This window comes from Cydia amplana, chromosome 8 (genome assembly GCF_948474715.1).
Source record: "Cydia amplana chromosome 8, ilCydAmpl1.1, whole genome shotgun sequence".
NCBI lineage: Eukaryota > Metazoa > Arthropoda > Insecta > Lepidoptera > Tortricidae > Cydia > Cydia amplana.
Window position 1 is genome coordinate 14,186,099 of NC_086076.1, and position 23,075 is coordinate 14,209,173.

The 23,075-nt window shown below is 37.6% G+C and overlaps 1 protein-coding gene across 1 annotated transcript in view; it reads left to right on the plus strand.

Annotated features, from left to right (window-relative positions):
- Nucleotides 1–340: 340 nt before the first annotated feature.
- LOC134650474 (synapsin) overlaps nt 341–23,075 on the plus strand; it is a 105,513-nt gene continuing 82,778 nt past the window's right edge. Inside the window, exons 1-5 of the mRNA XM_063505428.1 lie at nt 341–351; nt 779–882; nt 2,927–3,101; nt 18,813–18,938; nt 21,735–21,871. Of these exons, the coding sequence (XP_063361498.1) occupies nt 341–351; nt 779–882; nt 2,927–3,101; nt 18,813–18,938; nt 21,735–21,871 (553 nt within the window). The remainder of the gene's footprint in view (nt 352–778; nt 883–2,926; nt 3,102–18,812; nt 18,939–21,734; nt 21,872–23,075) is intronic.

Below are 23,075 nucleotides of genomic sequence, written 5' to 3' on the forward strand. Positions count from 1 at the left end.
GTCACGTTCTTTACCCTGTTTCTGGGAGGAAAGGCATTTGCATGAACCCGGGTTTTCTCGCGAATTTTTTAAAAAGATATGCAGGATATTCTCATAAAAAAGCTCAAAGAGGGTTTTATACACGGTAAAGGTTAAAGAGAATGAGTTACCGTTCCATTATGTTGGTTACAGTCCGCTTTTATATCAAACAAAGTTGCTACTTCAAGAGTAAATATTTGATTAAAACTTCCTGAAATATTAATCGCTGCTGAGCAGAAGTTATTAATTACTTTTCAATGAATTCTTGAAGGTTTTAAAATCATTACCATTATATTTATATCATACAATGCATTATATGAAAATGTATTACCAGTTAGTACAGTAGTCTGTTACTTATTACAACAATCACTTAGTACAAGATATTTATATTTAAGCACAGGTAAATTAATTCATTATTTTTCGCCAGGACGCTGAGAAACGTGTAACACTAGCCAATCTATGTGGCAATAGATTTGTTAAGACTAAGAATCATTGTTTATATTACAATAAATAAAATATACAATATACAATTAGGCATCGGAGTTTTCATCGCACGTTAGTATTATAGTGAGCTATGGTGTCAAGCATTGTGTTGATTTGTACTTTAAATGGTTATATTTTATTAATCTCTCTCTAGCTTTCTCTAGCTTTTAACTACAGCATAAAATTGTGAAACGATACAACATATGTTTACTTAGATACTGACGTTAAGGTTCAGTGGTTTTCGAAATTTTAAAAGTAACCGTCATTTCGGCTCCAGTGTGCACGCGTGCCCGGCACGCAACGCCGCTCGCGGGCGCAGCGGTTACGACACACGCACACTCGCGCACGCGCAATACGGGGACGCACACACCTGTGGGCCAGGTACCGCCAGACCAGACCCATCTGATTATCCTGTTCTACCTTTTTTCCTACTTTAGAGTCAGCCTTGGGCGACATGGCGAGTCTTCGTGGGTTTTTTAGTTTGGCAAAAATTTCCTATACTAGCCTATACTAGCGTAGCTTATACTACCTATACTTTCCTAAGATACTGGCGTTTATTTTTAAAATAACTAAATTTAGTAGAAAATTATTTACCCGAATGAAGGTTGAGAGAGGCGATGGCTGAGATACGCGTCATACTCGTGAACGGGTGCTGTTTGTGGAGACTGGTCTATTTAAGCTAACACGAGCTATTATATTTAGTAACTTTATTTTTGAGTATAATTACATGGACACACCTCATTCGGTTCTCGTATGCTATTTTATTTTTACTACATATCATTTTCTGTATCATTTTCTCTAATTTAATGAATGTTTTAATTAGGTCTACAGGATTTTGACTCTTGGAGACCCTATACATCTCTAAGGATAATTTGATTAACATATTGTAATTTGATTAACATATTAATATATTGTAATCTTTTAGTTATGATGACACTTAGAGACATTTACATCTCTAAATAATTTTAGATTATAGTTTTTGTATCTTCGTGTTTTTTTTTTCAATACTATTGTTATTGCGTTTTTTGTAATTCGACATTTAGAGGCTTTATACATCTATATGTTAGTTTGATTTGATATTTACGGCTTAGTTGTATTTTATAATTATTGATGTGTTTTTTTTTGCTGTATGTAAATTCCATATTGACGTGTTAAAGTGCCCTTGTGGTGAGTTGTGGCCTATTTGCTGAATAAATGTTGATATTTGATATTTGATATTTGATACTGGTTATGTTTTTAAATTGTTAACTTTTTTCAATACCACAACGTTGAACTATGTTTCCATATGGAAGTATAGATGTGTCCATACTTAGTTACAAAGGTAGGTATGTATTAACATTGATTTAAAAAAATGTTTGGCTTTTATTTTACAAATGTGTAAATTGATTTGTGCATGAAAGGTTCACAGAACTTCTAAGGATGCACTGTGTTAGCTGTGAGGGATGTGCATTTGTACTCCGATCGTGTATAATACCTACTTTAAGGGTCGGTATCTGGAGGTTCAAGTGTCCATAGCCTGCGGCGGTCTCTTACCATTAGGTGAGCTATACGTTAGTTTGCCACCGTCATGATGTAATTTTAAACAGGTACTAACCAGTAATTTTATTAAAAAACAGGAGATCTCAACAAATTTGTAGAGTTCTTAAAACAAGATAAAACCCAATACTGTAGAAACCTCAATACTCTAGAAACTACTTTAAAATGAAATAAAATAAAGTTTAAAAAGGTTCATCCAGGCTAATGTGCTATAAAACGAAAGCTGTAAAATAGGTTTTACTTAAAGTTTACTGCCGTGGCTGACTTTCGTAGACGTCTACGAGGTTTTTGTGCTGCACTAGATTTCAACGCGTTATTTCGTGTGTTAAGTGCCGCAGTTAAGATGCATTGGTTGAGCTTGTATTCAGATGTAGGTAGTATTGGTGGTATTTTAATTAGCTACGTTTTATTGAGAGTAATAATGTATTAAGTTAAGACTTAAACGTAGTCGTCAGAGTAAGGAATTTACTAATCAGTGTTCATGTTTTCGTTTTCGCTGGGTTACATAAAAAGAAGAAGAAGAAGAAATACATTTATTTAGCATCAGGTACAAGTAACACACAACTGACAAAAGATACGGAGAAATGTATAACGGCATATTAGCTTAAGCGATATTTGGCAATGACCCTGGAATTGATAAGTTATTAAAGTATTATTATGACATATTAGGAAAACATATAAAATACACTTCGATTCTTAATTACTTTATAAAGGAGTTCAAAATTAAAGCAATTCAATTATTCCAAAAGTATCCTTAAAACGCAAAGTTTGAATAAGCAGAAAAGTATTCCAAACTTCGAAATTTACTTCAATAAACTTTTCATGAAAAATCGCCATCTGTCGGCAATTTATATTAAAGTAGGATTTGCGGCGCGTCACGGAGCGTGAGGGCGCTGCCGTCGGCTTGTTGCCGCCCAAATCAATATCCTCACGGAGTGCGCCGATTTTCCCTTCAGTATTTCAGAAGGCACCTCCCTCGTTGCCCATTTCTCGTGTCCATTCGCGCTACCAGTGCCCGTAAGCGAATCCCAACAGATAACCGGACTTGACCCAATTACTAGCAGGTAAGTCTAATATTCGTTATTACTATTTATTATTTGAGAAGGTTCATTGAGAGGCCGTTTGATACTCGTTTTATTATTACGTTCATTCATAAACTCGGTGTACGGAGCTCGGAAAGAATACGTCGGAAAGGCGGTCAACGGAAGGAATTAGAATTGATCGTGAGTTCGAATGCAGAGAATCTTTTCGGAATACCTATTTTATTGCATGTTAATTATGTTCAGGATATATCAGGTGTTATGAATGTAACTGTTACATTTTTTTATTACGTAACTTGTAGCAATGTTCTGAAAAGTTTACCGGCTGATAATATTTACTTACTATTTTTAACTGTTAGTGGTAAAATTTAAATAAATTGTCTAAAAAAAAGAAGAGTACCCTTCACAGAATATGTATTTGTGTATATACCTAATGTTATCGTTTAATATAGTGAAACATACAGAAATTACGACGCAGGATGTTAAAGCAGTTATACGTTTGTTTAAGTTTATAATTAGTGTGCTTTGATTACCGTTATGTATAATAAAACGGTCGCTTAAATATTAACCCGTTGGATGATTACAGTGATTAGTTGATTACTGTGATTTAGTTTGTTAACTGTTGTACTAAATATCTTCAAATAAGTTATTGGCTGAAACAAAAACTTGAAATTTTAATTTGACTATTGTAGTCAAAATGGCGCTTTTATAATATTCAGACGTAGCTTTAATGCTCTATGAAAAGCATCATGTTTGTAAGTAACTTCGCCGCAACAAATCTGATTAGGTAGGTATATAATAAAGAATCCCTACTTTTTATCTCGGAAATCTCCCAAAGGGATAAATTGGACGGGTGACATAATGTACTCGTATGAAAGATCTGTACGAGTATGCAGACAGCGTTACGGGCGTAGAAATGCTTTGAACTATACCTACCTATATGTTAATGGTACCTGTATGTTAATTTAATAGTTCAAAACAGCGCAATTCATTTCAAGTTTCATCAAGTATGATATTAAAAATTCAGTCTTCGTCAGGTTTCTTACGTCTTAAAATATCCAATTATTGCGGACTAAGATGAACTTGAAAAATGTCGTCAAGGGAATCTTATCCTTAGCAGCATTCTTAGGTTCAACATTATATACTAAATATAGTATATAGGTATTACTAGGTATGTTTTGTATTGGCGTCACATAACATCCTGTTACTTGGGACGGTCAGCTTCAATAAATAATATATTATGAAGATGAGTCGCTTGCTAACTGCCCCAGGAGTTAACATACAGCGTACAGCGTGTATTTTTGCCTGGCCTAAATAAATGAATTATTTTCCATATGTTTACTAAAAAAATACGTATTTGTTTCTATTTATAACGTCTCACTTACTGATGCGATGTCACAACTGTCACAATTGATGTACAGTCGCCATCAGATACATACACGGTGAAATATTATCGGTCTTTAGGAATCATTTTTTCTAATTCAGTCATTCACACACAATTCTAAGTTCTTTTATATGTGGGAGCGGCCAAGGTGTTCACAAATATCTGAATACGCCTTTATTGTTAAGGGGTTCAGATATTTTTAAGCACCTCAGCCGCTCCAATATTTCTGATGACAATTCGTGATATTAAAGCAATACGAGTACATTGCTGCCCGATAAAAATTCAAAAATTAATTGCAATCCGTTAGTTCAGGCTAAATTAAAAATTTCTTTTTAAATCGGTTCAGAGCACCGTAACTTACGCCCCGTTTCAATTGCGGTTGTATTAAAAATAAACGCTGTATATAGAATAGTTTGAGGTGATAGTAATCATAATTATTATTTAAAATACGATGTGTTTACCACAGATCATCTCAAATACAAGTCTGCAACTACAAAACCTGGAGTCTCAGGGTGAAGACAGGCTGTTGTTACGTTATATATCAACAATTTAACTGATATTTGGCGCAGTCGTCTACGCCAATCTGAATCTAAAACTCAAATTGAACTTGTAAACTTCTTATACATGCCAGACTAAAATAAAATTTAACACCGCAAAGTTAGATAACGCTATTATTCAAACTTTTTTAATTCTCAATGTCATAGATAAAAGTAATTTGGAAGACATAACTCATATCAAAGTAAGGTTCATCTGAATAAAGTTAGCCACTTAGCCAGGCACCGTCGCCGATCACGACGAGTCGATGGCGTGGAATTAATTGAAAGTCGGGAGGAGTAACCGACCTTCGTGAAAATACGATATTACTTATTTGATATTTGCCGTGGTTTTAGGATTTCTGTCTCCACAGATACATAAGAGGGCGGTGCAAATAGATATGTTAGTTAGTAGTTGTTTGGTGATCATATTATGTAATAAACTATTTGATACACTGGTGGACCACAACCGCTATGGTTAAATATTAGATGTTAAGACCTTTTTGGGCTACAAACAATTACTTAAGTTACGTGAAATGAAGCTTAATTTAATGAATTAAGTGAAGCCGACATGGTTCAGCCATTATCACTTTATAATGGCTGGCCATTGTGACTTCCTTTGCCTTACGTGACATTGCTTTGTTTAGCCATTTAAATTCATAATACTAAATAACTACCTACCCAACTAATAATTTTCAAATTCTAAGGTCTTTTAGATGGCTGAAGCTGCTGAAGTTAAAAATTGGTTCTTTGACGGCCTAAAATTTTTATTACGAAGCCGAAGGTAAAACTTGTTCCTATAAACTAAATATATCGTACAGGCGCTTTTACAACTTTTCTTTCTTTATGCCCATTATGCCCATGATTATCGTACATTGTCGCCTCATTTAGCTTAAAGTCCTATATGCTAGGTTCATAACGTGTCCCAGACCGTGCTCTTATACTTCAGACTACTTCCCGAGTGTCATTACCTATAGAAGCTGTTCTATGCTAATTTCGAGTGTATTTTGGACCTTCTTAGGATTCATTGGGGTTTACTACGCGTCTAGAAATTGTCTACATGACGCCTTACATTACATTTTTGAGGGGATAAAAATGATAACTATAGTAAGAGGGTGATATGACGTTACATTTTACTATCGTGTAATATTAAATAAACTAAATAGAATATGATAGAATTTAGACACAAAACACGTTGTGTCTATATGAAATTGTTGACCTTTGGTCATTCCAACTATAATAGGCATGCGTGCTGAGCCCCTGAACATTAGGTAGCTATGTGGTGGACCACAATAAGCTTTGATAAAAAGAAAAATCCTTGGAACGCTGTCGTAACTAGCGTTTAATTTCTTTCGGGTTTTATTACTCCTGGCTAGTGGCACCTGAGAATTACTTTCCTTTATTGGCTGTTACGTTTAAGTACTTACCTACTGCGGTTGCAAAGCAGTGGGTACAGCTTTAGCTTGTTTTAGATTCCAGGCCAATATTTGCATTAGATCGTCGTGATGATTTTAATTGCGGGTTATTGTTGGTCTTTATGAAACGATTAATTGTGCACGTAGACTGTATTTTACAACTTACTCATATCATATAACATCACTTAGTTTGAAAAATAATCCTTCTTAAGGTATATCTTTTTGTAATACGTTTATATAAATTAAACGTCACACAAAATGTTTCCGTTTTCCCTTTATCTAAAATGAAACGAAACGTCAGTTCGTAAAGAAGCATTACTATTCTATACCACCGGTCTGACTGAATTTAACCAATCTCCGAGGATTTTCCGCCGAGCACTCTCAGAATTCAACGGAGTTAGCCTGATACCAAGAAATCACGCTAAGTTACGAGTTATGCCTTAGGAACGTAGTTTTTACAAAATTGGCTGCCAAATTCTAACCCAGAGGGGAAATTAGACCAGATTGGAATTAGGCCCGTTTTTTTAAGATATACCCAAGTCTGCCAAAGCTATGTAATCGGTCCGATAATCTACAATGCTATCCCAAATGACATACAAAACGTAGAAAATTAATAACTCATTTTATAGGAAATTAAAGAAATGGCTAATTAATTATGCTTTTTATGATATACGAGAATTTTGTGACATTTAATTTAATTTGAATTTACTTTAGTTTAATTTTTACATTTATTGTTAAGTATTTATTATTCTAGTTAACCTGACATTGTATAATTTGAATTTATTTTGCTCATGATCAGTAATGGAAAAAGTAATTAAGAATAAGTGTTAATCTTATCTGTACCCTTAATGTTTTGACGTGTAATGTATTCGTGCATATACGAAATAAATAAATATGAAATATTTTTCTGCACCAAAAAGTGACTTGTAATACGTATTATAATCTCCAAAATATTCATTGATAAGAAGCGGTATGCAAAAGTGGTAGAAAGACAAGTAACGATTTCCCGATTATCAGTTTTCGTATTATCCCTCCTTCTTTATTAGTCGTTAATAAATTGAACAATATTGTCACCGAGATGCATACAATTCAATAAGCTTGATGAGTAGTACTCGATTTGCAAATAGGTACGATCTCGCAGGTGCCAGCGCGATTTCATTATCCAATTACAGAGGAACTGTCGCTTAAGTCAATTATCTCGTGCCTGCCATAGGCACCAGTATCTAGCACAGTAATTATGCGTTCTTAATAGTAAGGCTGAATAAAAAGACTGATTTATAGGCAGCATATGTGCTGCCTATAAATACTCAATAGTCTTACTTTACTGTATACATGACATAAGTCATGTAAATCATAAAGACTACCTATCTGAAATAAGAGTACCTACCTAATATAGTATTCCTAAACAGAGTCTCACCTTGAAAAAGTTTATAGTTTGAAATACACTAAAAAGTCACGAAATGCGTCATTTTTTATGAAAATTTCATACTAGACGAATACCTATTCATAGATTCCAGGAATGTCTAATAAGAGCAAATTGGCAAAAACCTAAGAGGAGAGGCTTATACCTACGCCTTATTTTTCCTTTTCCATAATTAATGAGTCATAACATACCTACTTAATACTTCATAAACTTATCTTTAGGAAATTTCATAATAATCAATCGAAAATAAAATCTTATAGCTTACTTAAATACTTAAGAGGTTGTTTATATATTGACCCATGATATGTTCGGCCTTATGGCATGTGAAAATTATTTGTATTGACATAGTTCATGCATGTCAAAGGAGAATACGTTACAAAAATGTTTCATATCATAAGCAGAATAATTAGGCGTTCGGAAGCTCTATAGCACAACAGGGGGCTCGCGGAAAACTCATTGGGCCCCTTGTATAAAAACTTGTAATTTGTAATACAAGAGGAAGTCTAATAAAAGGAAATAAGAGAGGGTTTTCTTGTTGTACAAGTTCAGCTTTCGTGATTGGCATCAAAAATGAATGTTTCTAAGACTTTTATCGATGATCGTCTAGCGATTTGAGACTTAACCTAGAATATGTTACTCATTGTTGAGACATCCTTCAAATCACCAACCTACCTCTATACCGGACCTAACAAACCACATTTCCATTATTTTATTCCTGCTTCAGGCTTCAAATTAGAAGTTATTCCTCGAACCTTGGCATTTGCCCGGGAATACGTGAATTGTACAAAAGACATACAGAAGGCGTGTAAGTGGTCCATGAATACGGCATACCGGTATTTAGCGTTCCTTGCTCTCCAACTCACAAGGCATTTTATGCTCGATTGTAGGCCCTACCAGTATACCGTAGACCCAGACCCTTAAACACAAGGCTGTATTCGGAAGTTAAATTTATACTGGTTATTGAAGGGATGTACTGAGCGTGGTGAATAACAGGTCCAGGATCGATCTTTGCCGGGCGTCACAGCGTTGGCTCTCCGCCAGGATTGTGATTGTGAGCCTTGGTAATGTGATTACCGATGAAGGCTTAGGAATTTGATAATGCCAGTGTGACGCAGACACATTATTCAGAAGATTCTAGAGCTTCTTGTAGGAAATATACTTAAGACAAAAATATTCTGTGCATGCCGCTATGCACACATACCTAAATACATAATGAATGCCTTACATAATATATGTGACGAATGGTGTTATACCTATTAAATTTGATTTTATTTGTATGAGCCTATGCTCATAACGCAGTTTTTATCTATATAAAAACTCGCTAACCTTAGAAAATAAAAGAAAATATTTATTAGTTAACTTAAAATTCAAATATACCTATGTATACCTACTAGTATAATTCAGAACTGCATTACGTGCGTATCATACATAAATAATCAACAAAAGTTTGCATCTATTCGTATTATTGCAACAACAACTATTCTACCTAAACGCATCTCCCAAGCCCTTCATCGAGAGCAGGCACTTTCACTCAGGATATAAATACCTCAGGGGAGAAAATGTCTCATTTATTTTTCCACGTTTCACTACTTTTCCCAGGGGCACAAGTTCCACTTTCCTTTTTAATAACAACACGTTCGTAATTCTTGTTTAGTGCGGCCTGTGAAAATACATTGGCTTTGATATTTCGGCGAGCTACGAAACCAGGGCGAGGGGACAATAATTCTGATTAGTATATTACTTAACGTTTGCTGCTTATCGTTGTTGTTCAAGACTCTTTCTAAATGTAACGTCTCGTAACATTCGAGTTCATTAACAGTTCACAGCACACGTCAACAAACCTTACCCGCGACCGCGACCCAGAAAACTTTTAAAAGGTTTTAAAATTACAAACGTAAAAGGTTCTGGCAGCAGTCACGCCGCTCGCGGGGCGTATAAATCCGGGATCTGTTTAAATTTTAAGGGAAAGTGCGACCGACGAAACTGAAGCCAATGGCCTAGTAATGGGTTACAGCCCCCTAGGGAGTTGTGTAAGTTGTGTAACGGGCAGAATTATTGTGCGTCGACTGCCGGCACGAGTCTGGCTCAGAGCCAGCGCGCACTGTGACTTGCCTCTAAGGCCCACTTGCACCATCCCACTAACCCGAGGTTACGCGGTTAAACCGTTAACTCAGTGTCAAATTGTACTGGTAACAGTGGTAACCATGGTAAATCCAGGTTTAAACGGGTAACCCGGGGTTAGCGGAATGGTGCAAGTGGCGCTAAGACACCTTAGTCAAGTACCCACTGTTCCCGGGAAAATATTGTCGTATTCATGAAACCTCCTCCAGAAACATCCGAGTCTCTATTAAAAATAATAAATTTAAACCACATTATGTAAATTTAAGAATTCCTTGATAGCTTGGGAACATTTACGGCACAGGGGCATAATCCCGGGTCGAAGATATATTCGTGAAACATTGTGACCGGCCTTTGGCTTCTTCGTTTTTGTGAGACGCCCGCCTGAGATAATTTACCATCCCCTAAGACGCGCTCGACACGTGCCTATTACCCAAATACTCGGTGTCCTCACCTTTTGTAAGCTGATATTGCGCGGGAAAACAGAGGTTCTGAGAAAAACTCTACAAAATACGATACCCACGCAACCTTAGGTACCGAATGGGTTTGAGTATTGCAGGTTTACTACAAACAAAATTTTGCGGAAAATAAACAACTTTGCTTATGAAGTGAGTTGAGGCGAGGCAAAGAAGAGGAACAATATTACCCGCTCATACAGGCTATCACAATAGTTTGCATATAAAGTAGGGTAGGAAGGGGGATGATACGTTCCGTTTCCGTTTAGGTACCTAGTTATTAGGGCGAGCGAAGCGAGCCCTATCACTATTCGACAAACTATGCATTCTTGTGGTACACTTTACGGAAAAACTATCGCACTTATAGGTTTGAAATTTAACATAGTAATTTAAATTCATGTCTAGATGTGTTATCAAACATAAAAATATCATTTTATAAACCTAAAAAAATAAAATAAAGGAAAAACACTTTGTATTACTACTAGCGCCATCTGTTAGAAAAATTATGAATTAAAATTCGTGCTAATGTACTATGTGCTAACAATGATGAATACAAAATAGGGTTAAAATTTTAGATTCTGACTTTTCTGACCCATCTCGACCGCTCGGTTTGATTCCCAATTTAGCAATTAAGTTTCTCTGAATACTGGAACATTCAATCTTGCTGTATATTCACTGCGGAGGTCAATTTACTCGCATGTTTTGTGACGCCGATGAACTGATCAGTCATGTTGTGTTAGCAAACTTAAATCGGGTATTTTCAGTTCGAGAAACAGTTTTAGTGTTACTATTGCTTGGAACTGCCAAAATTATAAATAAAGATAAGCATATTAGGCCGTGATTTAGGGCCGATACAGACGGACTACAACCCGACTGCAACTTGTATGGAAACTGCACGCCGACTGCACGCCAATTGCAACGTCGGCGTGCAGTTCAACAAAATGACCCAGAACCCTGGCAGTACCTAGTGGAACTCAGGTTTGGTGCAACATAGGCACACGCTGTTTTAGTAATTCGACACGTCTTGATGAGCACTTGGGAGAGCAGTACGATAGAGCTGATGCTGAACCCTGGCTGTACCTAGCGGAACTCAAGTTCGGTGCAACATATACACACACTGGGTTGGACATCCGACTCGTCATGATGATCACTTGGTAGAGCAGTACACAAGATAGCTGATGCTGAACCCTGGCAGTACCGAGTGGAGCTCGGGTTTAATACAACATATGCACACGCTGTTTTGGTTATCCGACTCGTCTTGATGAGCACTTAGGAGAGTAGTACCCAAGATAGAGCTGATGCTAAACCTAGTAGAACTTAGGTTTGGTGTAACATAGATACACGCTGTTTTAGACATCCGACTCGTCAGAATGAGCACTTGGGAGAGCAGTACCCAAGATAGAGCTGATGCTGAACCCTGGCAGTACCTATTGGAACTCAGGTTTGGTGCAACATAGGCAAACGCTGTTTTGGTCATCCGACTTGTTTTTTTGAGCACTTGGGAGATACCCATAATAGAGCTGTAGCTGAACCGGGCAGTATTTAGTGGAACTCAGGTTTGTCGCAATATAGGCACACGATGTTTTGGTTATCTCACTCGTCTTGATGAGCACTTAGGAGAGTAGTACCCAAGATAGAGCTGATGCTTCAGGGTTCACCCTGGCAGTACCTAGTGCAGCTCGAGTTTGGTGCAACATAGGCACACGCTGTTTTGGACATCCGACTCGTCATGATGATCACTTGGTAGGGTAGTACCCAAGGTAGCTGATGCTGAACTCTGGCAGTACCTAGTGGAGCTCGGGTTTTATACAATATAGGCACAATCTCTCACGATAGAGCTGTTTCGATACTCACGATAGAGCTGTAGCTGAACCCTGGCAGTATTTAGTGGAACTCACGTTTGTTGCAACATAGGCACACGCTGTTTTGGACATCTCACTCGTCTTGATGAGCACGTAAGAGAGCAAATTATACGTAAGTTTATCTGCGGAGCAGCATGATTACCGCCAGTAGGTGTCCAGACGGGATAGTTTTACGCTCAATTGTGTGGTGTGGACGCATAAATAAATTCAAGGACATTGGCTCGCTGACCAACATTATGTAGGAAGGCTTCCTTGCAAAAAGTACTGGGCGACCGTGTACGATGTAGTAAGCGCTAATGAAATTGTATATTACGTGTGGATGAAATTGGCAATTTGATTTTGTCGTCTGCACAGGTTTCTAATGGACAATTAGAAGCGCGGAAGCGCTGGTGGCCTAGCGGTAAGAGCGTGCGACTTGCAATCCGGAGGTCGCTGGTTCGAACCCCGGCTCGTACCAATGAGTTTTTCGGAACTTATGTACGAAATATCATTTGATATTTACCAGTCGCTTTTCGGTGAAGGAAAACATCGTGAGGAAACCGGACTAATCCCAATGCGGGCCTAGTTTACCCTCTGGGTTGGAAGGTCAGATGGCAGTCGCTTTCGTAAAACTAGTGCCCACGCCAATTACTGGGATTAGTTGCCAAGCGGACCCCAGGCTCCCATGAGCCGTGGCAAAATGCCGGGACAACGCGAGGAAGATGATGACAGGTTTCTAATGGACAAAGTAAAAGTTGTAACAGACAGGCGTACCGGACAGCGCCCGGGGTCCAAATAGTAGGTAAGTATATTTCTATTTGCTCTCACTTATCGATCGAACATGGAACAAGACTCAAACTGGATCAAAGTCGCGGTCCGGTACGTTTAGGTAGAAAAACTCCGCGAGCCCTTACAAAGCTCTGCTTTTTGCTAGTTATTTCTATTCCTTACTAAGCGCGAGTCCAATGTTCAGGCAAACATTAACCAGGACTGGGACTTAGATATTGCTATGAAACTTATAGAAGATTGTGGACGGCCAGTTTCCATATGAACTTAGAGAGAACTAAAATAGGAGTATCTTAAAATTTCTAAAAATTGGTACGTTGAGTTTAAACCCTCATAAAATTAATAATAAGTATCTTTTGTGGGAAGATCGTTATCCAGGACCAGGAGTGTACTTGATGATGATGATGATGGTTTAAAAGAAGCTAAGGAAAAGTATAGTTAAAAGTAAAGTTTCATAGTGAGAGACAAACCTGAATATGTGGCGACATGTATAACTAATAAAAAGCGGCCAAGTGCGAGTCGGACTCGCCCATGAAGGGTTCCGTATTTAGGCGATTTATGACGTATAAAAAAATACTACTTACTAGATCTCGTTCAAACCAATTTTCGGTGGAAGTTTAGATGGTAATGTACATCATATATTTTTTTTAGTTTTATCTTTCTCTTATTTTAGAAGTTACAGGGGGGGGGGGACACATTTTACCACTTTGGAAGTGTCTCTCGCGCAAACTATTCAGTTTAGAAAAAAATGATATTAGAAACCTCAATATCATTTTTGAAGACCTATCCATAGATACCCCACACGTATGGGTTTGATGAAAAAAAAAATTTTTGCGTTTCAGTTCCAAGTATGGGGAACCCCAAAAAATTATTGTTTTTTTTCTATTTTTGTGTGAAAATCTTAATGCGGTTCACAGAATACATCTACTTACCAAGTTTCAACAGTATAGTTCTTATAGTTTCGGAGAAAAGTGGCTGTGACATACGGACGGACAGACAGACGGACAGACGGACAAACAGACAGACATGACGAATCTATAAGGGTTCCGTTTTTTGCCATTTGGCTACGGAACCCTAAAAATATATTGAGCGTAAAGGAAATTTAGGGCTTTTTTATGGCGTTGTGAAGAAGGCAATGGGGTTGTAAACAAAATGTATACTTTGGTTAAAGCTTCTTCTTTTAAAAATGACTAAAATGTTTATTTATCTATTTAATCTTTATTGAACAAAACAAAAATGTATCGTACAAAAGGCGGACTTATTTAGTGCCGTAATAACATAACGTTATTATTACATTTTTGTGGTTTTTTTTGTAATTTATATAATAAGACTAGCACTGTCCTACACGAAATAGTTATTACAACGTTTGAAGTGACTGGAAACTCTTTAAAAATTATTAGTGGTAACGACTAACGACGTAGCAGCGAAAAATATCAATTGAGTTATCTATTATTAAAGTAATATCTGTAAGTCTAGTGTGTATTATTTGTGTTAAATCCTTGATAGGGAAAATAAAACGCGATGTCGATCATAAACGCTTGAGCGATACTACATTTATTTATATTGAAGTAAAAGTTAAAAAAAAATCACCGTTTTGGACAAGTCTCGAACTTGCCTTTCGGCACACTGGTCCGATCGCTCTTAACCAACTGAGTTACCGAAGCTTACAAGAAGTGTGAGAATCTTTCCATTCGTTACCCCAATAAATACCCGCATAAGTAAGTGAAATATCACTGCTAACTTCATTGTTTTGTTGTAGGTACTCCCTCCCTGCCCGACACCAGCTTGCACCTGCCGCCACGCAGTTGTTGATATTCGCCACCCTTCCAAGTAGATTTCCCTAGGTAAGTCAAATAAATATTATTTTCACCTCAGCAGCTCAATGAGCAAAATGCGATTTTGCTCACTGTTTTTAAGTAGCAAAGTACCCTTGTTCGAGCTCCTGAGGTGAAAACTTAATTGTTGGTATATCTTAAGAAAACATGAGTAAATAGGTAAGTAATGAAGAAGGAATACTTACATTTTTCGGGTTCTCTAATATGTTCTCACTGCTGAGGTGAAAAGTTTTGTGAACTACACGAGATCAAAGTTATTTACATCTCGTGCGCTTTTGAGTCCCTTACTACGCTCAAAATTCGAAATTAGATTCACGAGCGTAGCGACGTGATTCTAGTATAGAATCTTTCGCTTGCACGGGACTCAAAATAAGCACTCGAAGAAATATCAAACTTTGATCTCTTGTTGTACAAATAACTATTCTTCCACTATTGCTCTTTCTGCCCATATTTTTCCTTGTACGCTATACAACATTGACTGTTTATGTGCTTGTCTAGTTTTAAAATGACGCGAAAATATATATTGTTAAAAGTAAACAATGGAAACGCGCATGTGACACTTTTGTAGTTGTTGCAGGCGTACGGTAACCATACACCCGGTAACCGCTTGACATCAGGCGGGCCGTCGGACCTGGCATAAAAATATCCGTAAAATAAGACCTTCCCTTTCCCTCGTTTATTTAAGTTTTCTCCCCAGCGATATTCTCCGAGGGCTAAATTATGTGTAATGAAGTGGCTCTCAGCGTGAAGTAATAAGGTTTCAGATCAAAGTACATAGATATATCAATAATATCAGTAATTTGCGTGGTACAAAATAATAATCATATATTACTCACTCCCTCTCAGCTCGACGCCCTTCGCGCAATGCGTTCGCGACTTACACACAAAACATTTTTTCGAATGTGTGTTCAGCCCTTGCATTCTTTGACTTCTAGGTCCTTACAAAACATACGTAATCATGGATCATACTTATACTGGTTTACCAAAGGCTTTCGTAGGTTAACAAGAATAACAGGCCATTACCACTACACGATGTTAACTTCAACTTCACCGATCAAAATACGGGTATACAAAGTGAGTACTTACCTACACCTACAACACGGCGTACCTATTTGAAATTATAGGCGGCAGGGCGTTTTGTATCGAGTTGTATCAGATCCTCTCGTTGTAACATCGGTTTTTTCGATACCGTCCCTTCCCGTGTGTTTGTAACCACCTTAGACATGTTTTACATGGAACATTACGTGTTATTTTACTCAGCATCAGCACAAATAGAAATTGTTAGTTTACACTTTGATATACCAATATAGTGTAGGGAGTGATATCCTGCTACCCGTGGAGGCTACCTTAGCCACTTTTAGCCGACAAATATGTTGGTTGGTTGGCGTTATTTTATTGTGCTATATTTTGTACAACGTTTTGGGACCTATGAGAATACATCGGTTACGATTTACGACGAAAGCCGACATCAATCATACAAGCGAAGGGAGGGGGTAGTGACGGCCCGTACGTATGAAATTATGTATTCGGCAGTTATTGTAATATTGACTAAGAGTGGGAACATTAGCCAATTACTCACATTTCACTAATTTGCAACAAAATATAAAAATGGAAGATTAAAATAACGCTCAAAACCTGCCCCTAAATCTTGGTACCGCCGCGGGGGCAGCGGTACCTACAGCGGTAAAATACAGGTGTGTAAAAACTCACAGTTTACAGTTTGTTCGCTTTATTTGTTATTGATTGGTCGTCATTCGTTATGACGGATTCAAATAATTTCGCTGGTTATAAAACCGAACTTTGTAAGAGGTGTGTGCCGATCGCGTAACATCCCTTGTTTGTAAGGCGTTCAAGTTGATAATAAATCTAAGTTCAGGTAGTTCGGAGTCATGCAGATGTATTTAGAAATAGAAAAAAAATGGACGGTAGTTTGAAAAAATATGCGATTTAGGAATTTATTCGTGAAAATATTTATTACGAGAACAAGTAGAACCATTACAGTATTAAAGTAATTTTTACTCCTAAACGTATTGTTTGTATTTCTGAATATCATAAGAAATCAAAATGTTTGTGTCTACTTTAGCAAATAACTGTAATATCGCACTCGGACTAGAGTGATTTTAGAGTTTTTATTTCCATTTCTATTATACCAATATAGTGTAGGGAGTGATATCCTGCTACCCGTGGAGGCTACCTTAGCCACTTTTAGCCGACAAATATGTTGGTTGGTTGGCGTTATTTTATTGTGCTATATTTTCTACAACGTTTTAGGACCTATGAGAATACATCGGTTACGATTTACGACGAAAGCCGACATCAATCATACAAGCGAAGGGAGGGGGTAGTGACGGCCCGTACGTATGAAATTATGTATTCGGCAGTTATTGTAATATTGACTAAGAGTGGGAACATTAGCCAATTACTCACATTTCACTAATTTGCAACAAAATATAAAAATGGAAGATTAAAATAACGCTCAAAACCTGCCCCTAAATCTTGGTACCGCCGCGGGGGCAGCAGTACCTACAGCGGTAAAATACAGGTGTGTAAAAACTCACAGTTTACAGTTTGTTCGCTTTATTTGTTATTGATTGGTCGTCATTCGTTATGACGGATTCAAATAATTTCGCTGGTTATAAAACCGAACTTTGTAAGAGGTGTGTGCCGATCGCGTAACATCCCTTGTTTGTAAGGCGTTCAAGTTGATAATAAATCTAAGTTCAGGTAGTTCGGAGTCATGCAGATGTATTTAGAAATAGAAAAAAAATGGACGGTAGTTTGAAAAAATATGCGATTTAGGAATTTATTCGTGAAAATATTTATTACGAGAACAAGTAGAACCATTACAGTATTAAAGTAATTTTTACTCCTAAACGTATTGTTTGTATTTCTGAATATCATAAGAAATCAAAATGTTTGTGTCTACTTTAGCAAATAACTGTAATATCGCACTCGGACTAGAGTGATTTTAGAGTTTTTATTTCCGCGATCCATCCACTTTTGAAAAGTGTGCGTATGGCTACCTTATGTAAGACCTTGTTACTAAAATCAAGACAAAGTCGCTTTATTTATTTACAGGCAATTGTTTCGGTAACACCAAAGTTACCGGGAGGTTATGCCCTATATTTCCCGAAAATGTCAAAGTCGGTTCGCGTCACTACGCAGAGGCCGCCCTTCTATACGAACATCAAAGCAATTTTGCGTCAATAATTAACCTGGGGTTAGTTGCCTTTTTAATGGCCTCGGGTGTCGTTTAAATTGTTCTTGTTAGGATTTTTTAAACCACTTTTTTTTACTGAAAATCGGTAAAGACCGGATAAAAAATTGGCTGAAAATTATTATGACAGATGCGACTAGAGCGAGTATTAGGTATTTAAAGATTTTAAAGTTCTTGTAGTTGTCATTATAAATGTTAAGGAAACATTCTGATAGTAACTACAGCTGTACTGCTGATGCGACATTACTGCTGATACGTTGACGCGGGCGCTGTCACCGCCAATTTACTTGATAAAATAAGTGACGGAGTGAGTGATTTTTTATATGACAAGTGGCAGACAAAAACAAGAATCGTGATATTTCATCGTCGTCACGGGGCTACTGTGTCGACTCGTTGGTAACATTCATTCTCATAACTTCATATGTACCTATAGTACTTTATACTTAAAGTCATACAGAAAACGGAAAACATAAAGATAAATATCAATCTGTACGATAACATTACGTTTCACAAAAAGTCACAAGAATAAAGAAAGACGAGAAGAGATTACACTTGAGCCACCACGTCCACAACAGTCCCGTGTTATAATAAATCACGGTTACCCTTACCAAACATTTTGTAGTGAGCTGTAAGGTATTAGGTAATCTTTGACTATTCTCACATATTTGTTGACTGTACGTGACTGTGTTGAAGATGGTACGTTAAAAGTGATTTTTCTTTGGAAACAGGGACGGCAAGATAGAGCGTGCGGGGTGTCCGGGGATCTGTGGCCCGCAGGCCGCGACCACATCAACCCTGTCTTTCTCAAACTTCCGCAACTCCTTCACCACCAATGTCAATTACCTGAAAAGAAGGTAAGCTTACCATCTTGTTTTAAGTCTTGTAATGACGCAGTTGTGTACGCGCGAAGATCAGCGGGTCGCCAACGCAGACCGCCAGATGATAATACTATTACTTAGGGCTCATTTAGACGGTGCGAGAACTCGCATGCAAGTTAAACATTGCGTCATTTGATCGGTCGACTGAATTAATGTAACCTCAATGGTCCGCAATGTAACTAAAATCGTATACGAGCTCGTGCGTCGTCTAAATGAGCCCTTATTCTGTGCCGCCAGCTCGAAACTTTTAAGAGGCCCTTACACACTTTTAGTTCTCTAAAGTCGGTCACCGTTAATTTTCAGCGACTTAGCAATGACACTGTATGGCCGAGCCATAATTGATGTAGGGAGCACTTGCTGACTTCGTATATGGCGAAGAATATTTTACGAATGGTATCCAAAATATTCTTTCATCGCATTTTGAAATGGAGTGCGAGATGGATATTAAATAAACACAAATAAATAAATTTTATATGAATTTTTTTCACAAATCGACCCAGACCCACAGTAAGCTAAATAAAGCTTGCCTTGTGGGTACTAGACGACGTTATATACAATAGATAGGTATAAATACTTATACATACTTAGAAACATCCATAACTCGGCAACAAATGGTGATAAGTAACGCACAAATATGGCCTTACCGAAATTCCATCTCGCGACATCCAGCATGGACGTAATTAGCTTGGATGGATTTATGATAAATTTTAATAAAAAGTGTTCTTAGCTCAACTTGGGTATTAAAGGGGCCCACTGATTAACAGTCCGCCGGACAGTATCGGCCTGTCAGTTAGAACGAAAAGATGACAGTTCCGAACAACTGACAGGCCGATACCGTCCGGCGGACTGTTAATCAGTGGGCCCCTTTAGACTATTTATTGATATCTACTTACATAGATCTAAGGGCAGTTTGATTTACCGTTTCACTATTCGGTATCGTATTTGTTTTTTAATCTTTTAATACTGCAGAAATATTTAAACGAAGCTTTTGATGTTTGTTACATTTTACATTTTACAAAAAAAATATTTCATGTTCTATTTGCCTTGAATATTAAAAAATAGTTAAGTACCACTAACCTGCTGTTACTGGTAATTATTAGATAGTTATCATACATTATGGTGAATAACGGTTTTGGTTTTTTCAGTTCAGTTCGAAATGTGGATATTTTGTTACATTTTATCATCGGAATGAGCTTTATAGTATGGCTGTATTGAGAATGTGCTGTTTTTAGTTACCTTTTATGAACAAAATTGTGCACCTATTCCTAAAGGTTTTTAACTATTTCATATTCTTATTTTTGCCAAACAAGAACCTACTTAAGTGTCGTATCTCGATGTTTAAATAGCTAATAAATGCAAGTAATGATACAATATGGTTTTGTTACATTACCAATGGTCTAGTCACAAAATTACGGCTTTTCCTGGATGTCGAGCATGCTGGAGATGCGGAAATTGTTACAATTAATTTTATCAGTTATTGAATAACTCAAAATCGCCAAAAAGTCTTAATACTGTATACCTACTGTATTGTAATCCATCATAATTATAACTTTATATAACGATTAGTGTTATATTACGAGTTTTAAACGATTTCTTACCGATTGTACCTGGACTTGTACATCAATTAAAAAAAAAACATATTTTTTATCGACATTACAACAATATTTTGTCGAAATCTCTAGCTTCTATTCGAAAACTGAAAAGCCGTGTATTATCAGGTACATTCGGGTTTAAAAAAGACGTTTAAAACAGCGTAAAAAGGCCAAGCCGCTTCACCGCGCTTCCACCCCTTGCCACTCGAGCCCGCCCGCCCGAGCCGTGTTCCTAATGTTTCCCGAGTGCGAGCGAGTTTTTTATTCATATCATGACTACGCAAAATAAATGTAAATTATCAATAAGGTCACATATTTCTCATCTTCATTTTTAGCAATGTCTCTCAATTTGCGGATTTTATTTGCCGCTCAAAATTTAGTCTTGGTTCTGATCTGATACGTATCGATAAATATCTAATTCAAACCAATGTAGATTTAAGCTGCCATTTGCCGACGCTCATGTAGGGAACTGTGTGATATAACATGAGTCGTACTTAATACCTCTACAATTTGCCTCAATTACTTTGCGTTATCAGAGATCAAGATTATACCGGACTGCCTGTACCTGAGACTCGCCCGTTCTCGTTATATGTTCGAAATGACGGCCCTACCACCCCTTGCCTCCCCGCTGCCACATGTGTGCCACCACTCATCAGCTCAAATTTTATTTACCTACCCACGCCGCGCTGGTCACACGAACGTTGTTATTTGTTATCTCTAATTACCTACGTCGTACTGATTTACCATAGCGCACAGGTGACGATTAGAAATCACAATACGTAACACTCACTGTCGCTCCATAACAACACGAATATGTACGAGTAGTTAGTTCAAACAACCACGCACAAGTAAATTGGTCATACACAGACTGAGATATAATACAAAAATACTCTTGTTCCAGCAAATAATAAAATTATTATAGTCTAATAATTCGTAGCTGTGACTTTTTTCTGCAAACTGCGCTCCTGATCTCTTTGAAACTCTTCGAGTAGCATTTTTCTTTATCTCAATTAAAAAGAAACTCCAATTTAAAGTATAATCTGTGTATGACTCAAGCATCATCAGGCTTGAACAAGTAACAACGCAGCGTTCACGTCAGTGCATGGTCCATTCGGTGTTGTGTCGTAAGAGAGTGTGGCTACATGGTGTCGGTTTCCCTGTCCCGCGCGGTGGCCGGTAGCTCAGCGGAGGCGTTGCGCAGATTCAGCTCGGGGGACCTGCAGAGCGAGTGCGATGAGGGCGAGGTGGACCCCTACACCGGCCGCCCGGCCACCACCAGCCAGCCGAAGCCGCAAAACCAGAGGCCGACTTCACAGGGTAAGTCATCATACATTTATTTATCTACTTTTAAATGCATTTATTTACAAACAAGATATATACAGTGGTATTACAAAAAGAAATTAAAAACTAGCTTAAATCTAAAATAGGCCCTTGAGGCATTGTACCAAGGATGCTGGCAACATTTCCTCGCTGTATCGCAATGCTGATACGTTGTGCGAGGTAGCCGCCAGCTCTTCGGTCACGCTTCGCGATTTCTGCGAACAACTTATGCGCGCTGGGACCCCATGGACCTAGAGTTTCAACTCCATCTATATCTACTTAGGGTCGGTTACGCCAAAACGGCTGTCATATTTAAGGATGTTTGACCGGGCTGGGTCCGGGCCGGAGCCTTCGGCGCTTACTTTTCTATGACAGATGCTCACGTGATCATGTGATGCTTTCCATAGAAAACGAAGAGCCGGAAGCTTCGGACCCGGCCCGGACCCGGTCCGGTCTGAGTGAACGTCAGTCATCCTTTAAAGCGTTTGCAAAATTTTACTATGGAAAGTTGAAGAGAGATTTTTATCAGTCCGCTGATTGTGGTTGGTGCAACTGACCCTGTTTTTGGACGTGACATGGTAATGGGAAAACGACTCATCAAGTCAATGAATATAACAACGTATAAACAACTGAATCCAAACTCTGATTGCTGTATTTGAATAGGTAGTGTATGTTGAACTTACAGTATCCATACATACTTATTTACAAATATGTGGGCAGTGATTAAGATCGAAACTGTTAGAACGGAAAAGTTTGTATTTGTAGGTAAAATCTGTGGGTTATTTTAAATTAACTCGACTAGGAAGAGTTAAAGAATACATTACAGCTTTCATTTCTATTATAATTTAACAAATTGGGCCGTACATCTTACTGCCAGGCCATGTAACTTTGATATCCACCGATTTTGTTTTTTCCTTAGATCCTGCAATACATAGTTATAAATCAGAGGAAAGAAAACAGGCGTTCAAAGCGAAAAGTTGTTGCATAATAAAACGACGCTCAATAAATATCAATCAAAATGAAAATGACACTGCAAATTAAATGGAAAAGCTCGCTTTTGAACAAAACAAAAATTGACATAAGTACCACAAAAATGGATTCTCCACAAATTTTTACTTTTAATTTATACAGTAGCACAAAATAATCATCTCTGGGCTCATTAAAACGTTCCTGCTTTAACGCTCGGAAATGCCAAGGGAAT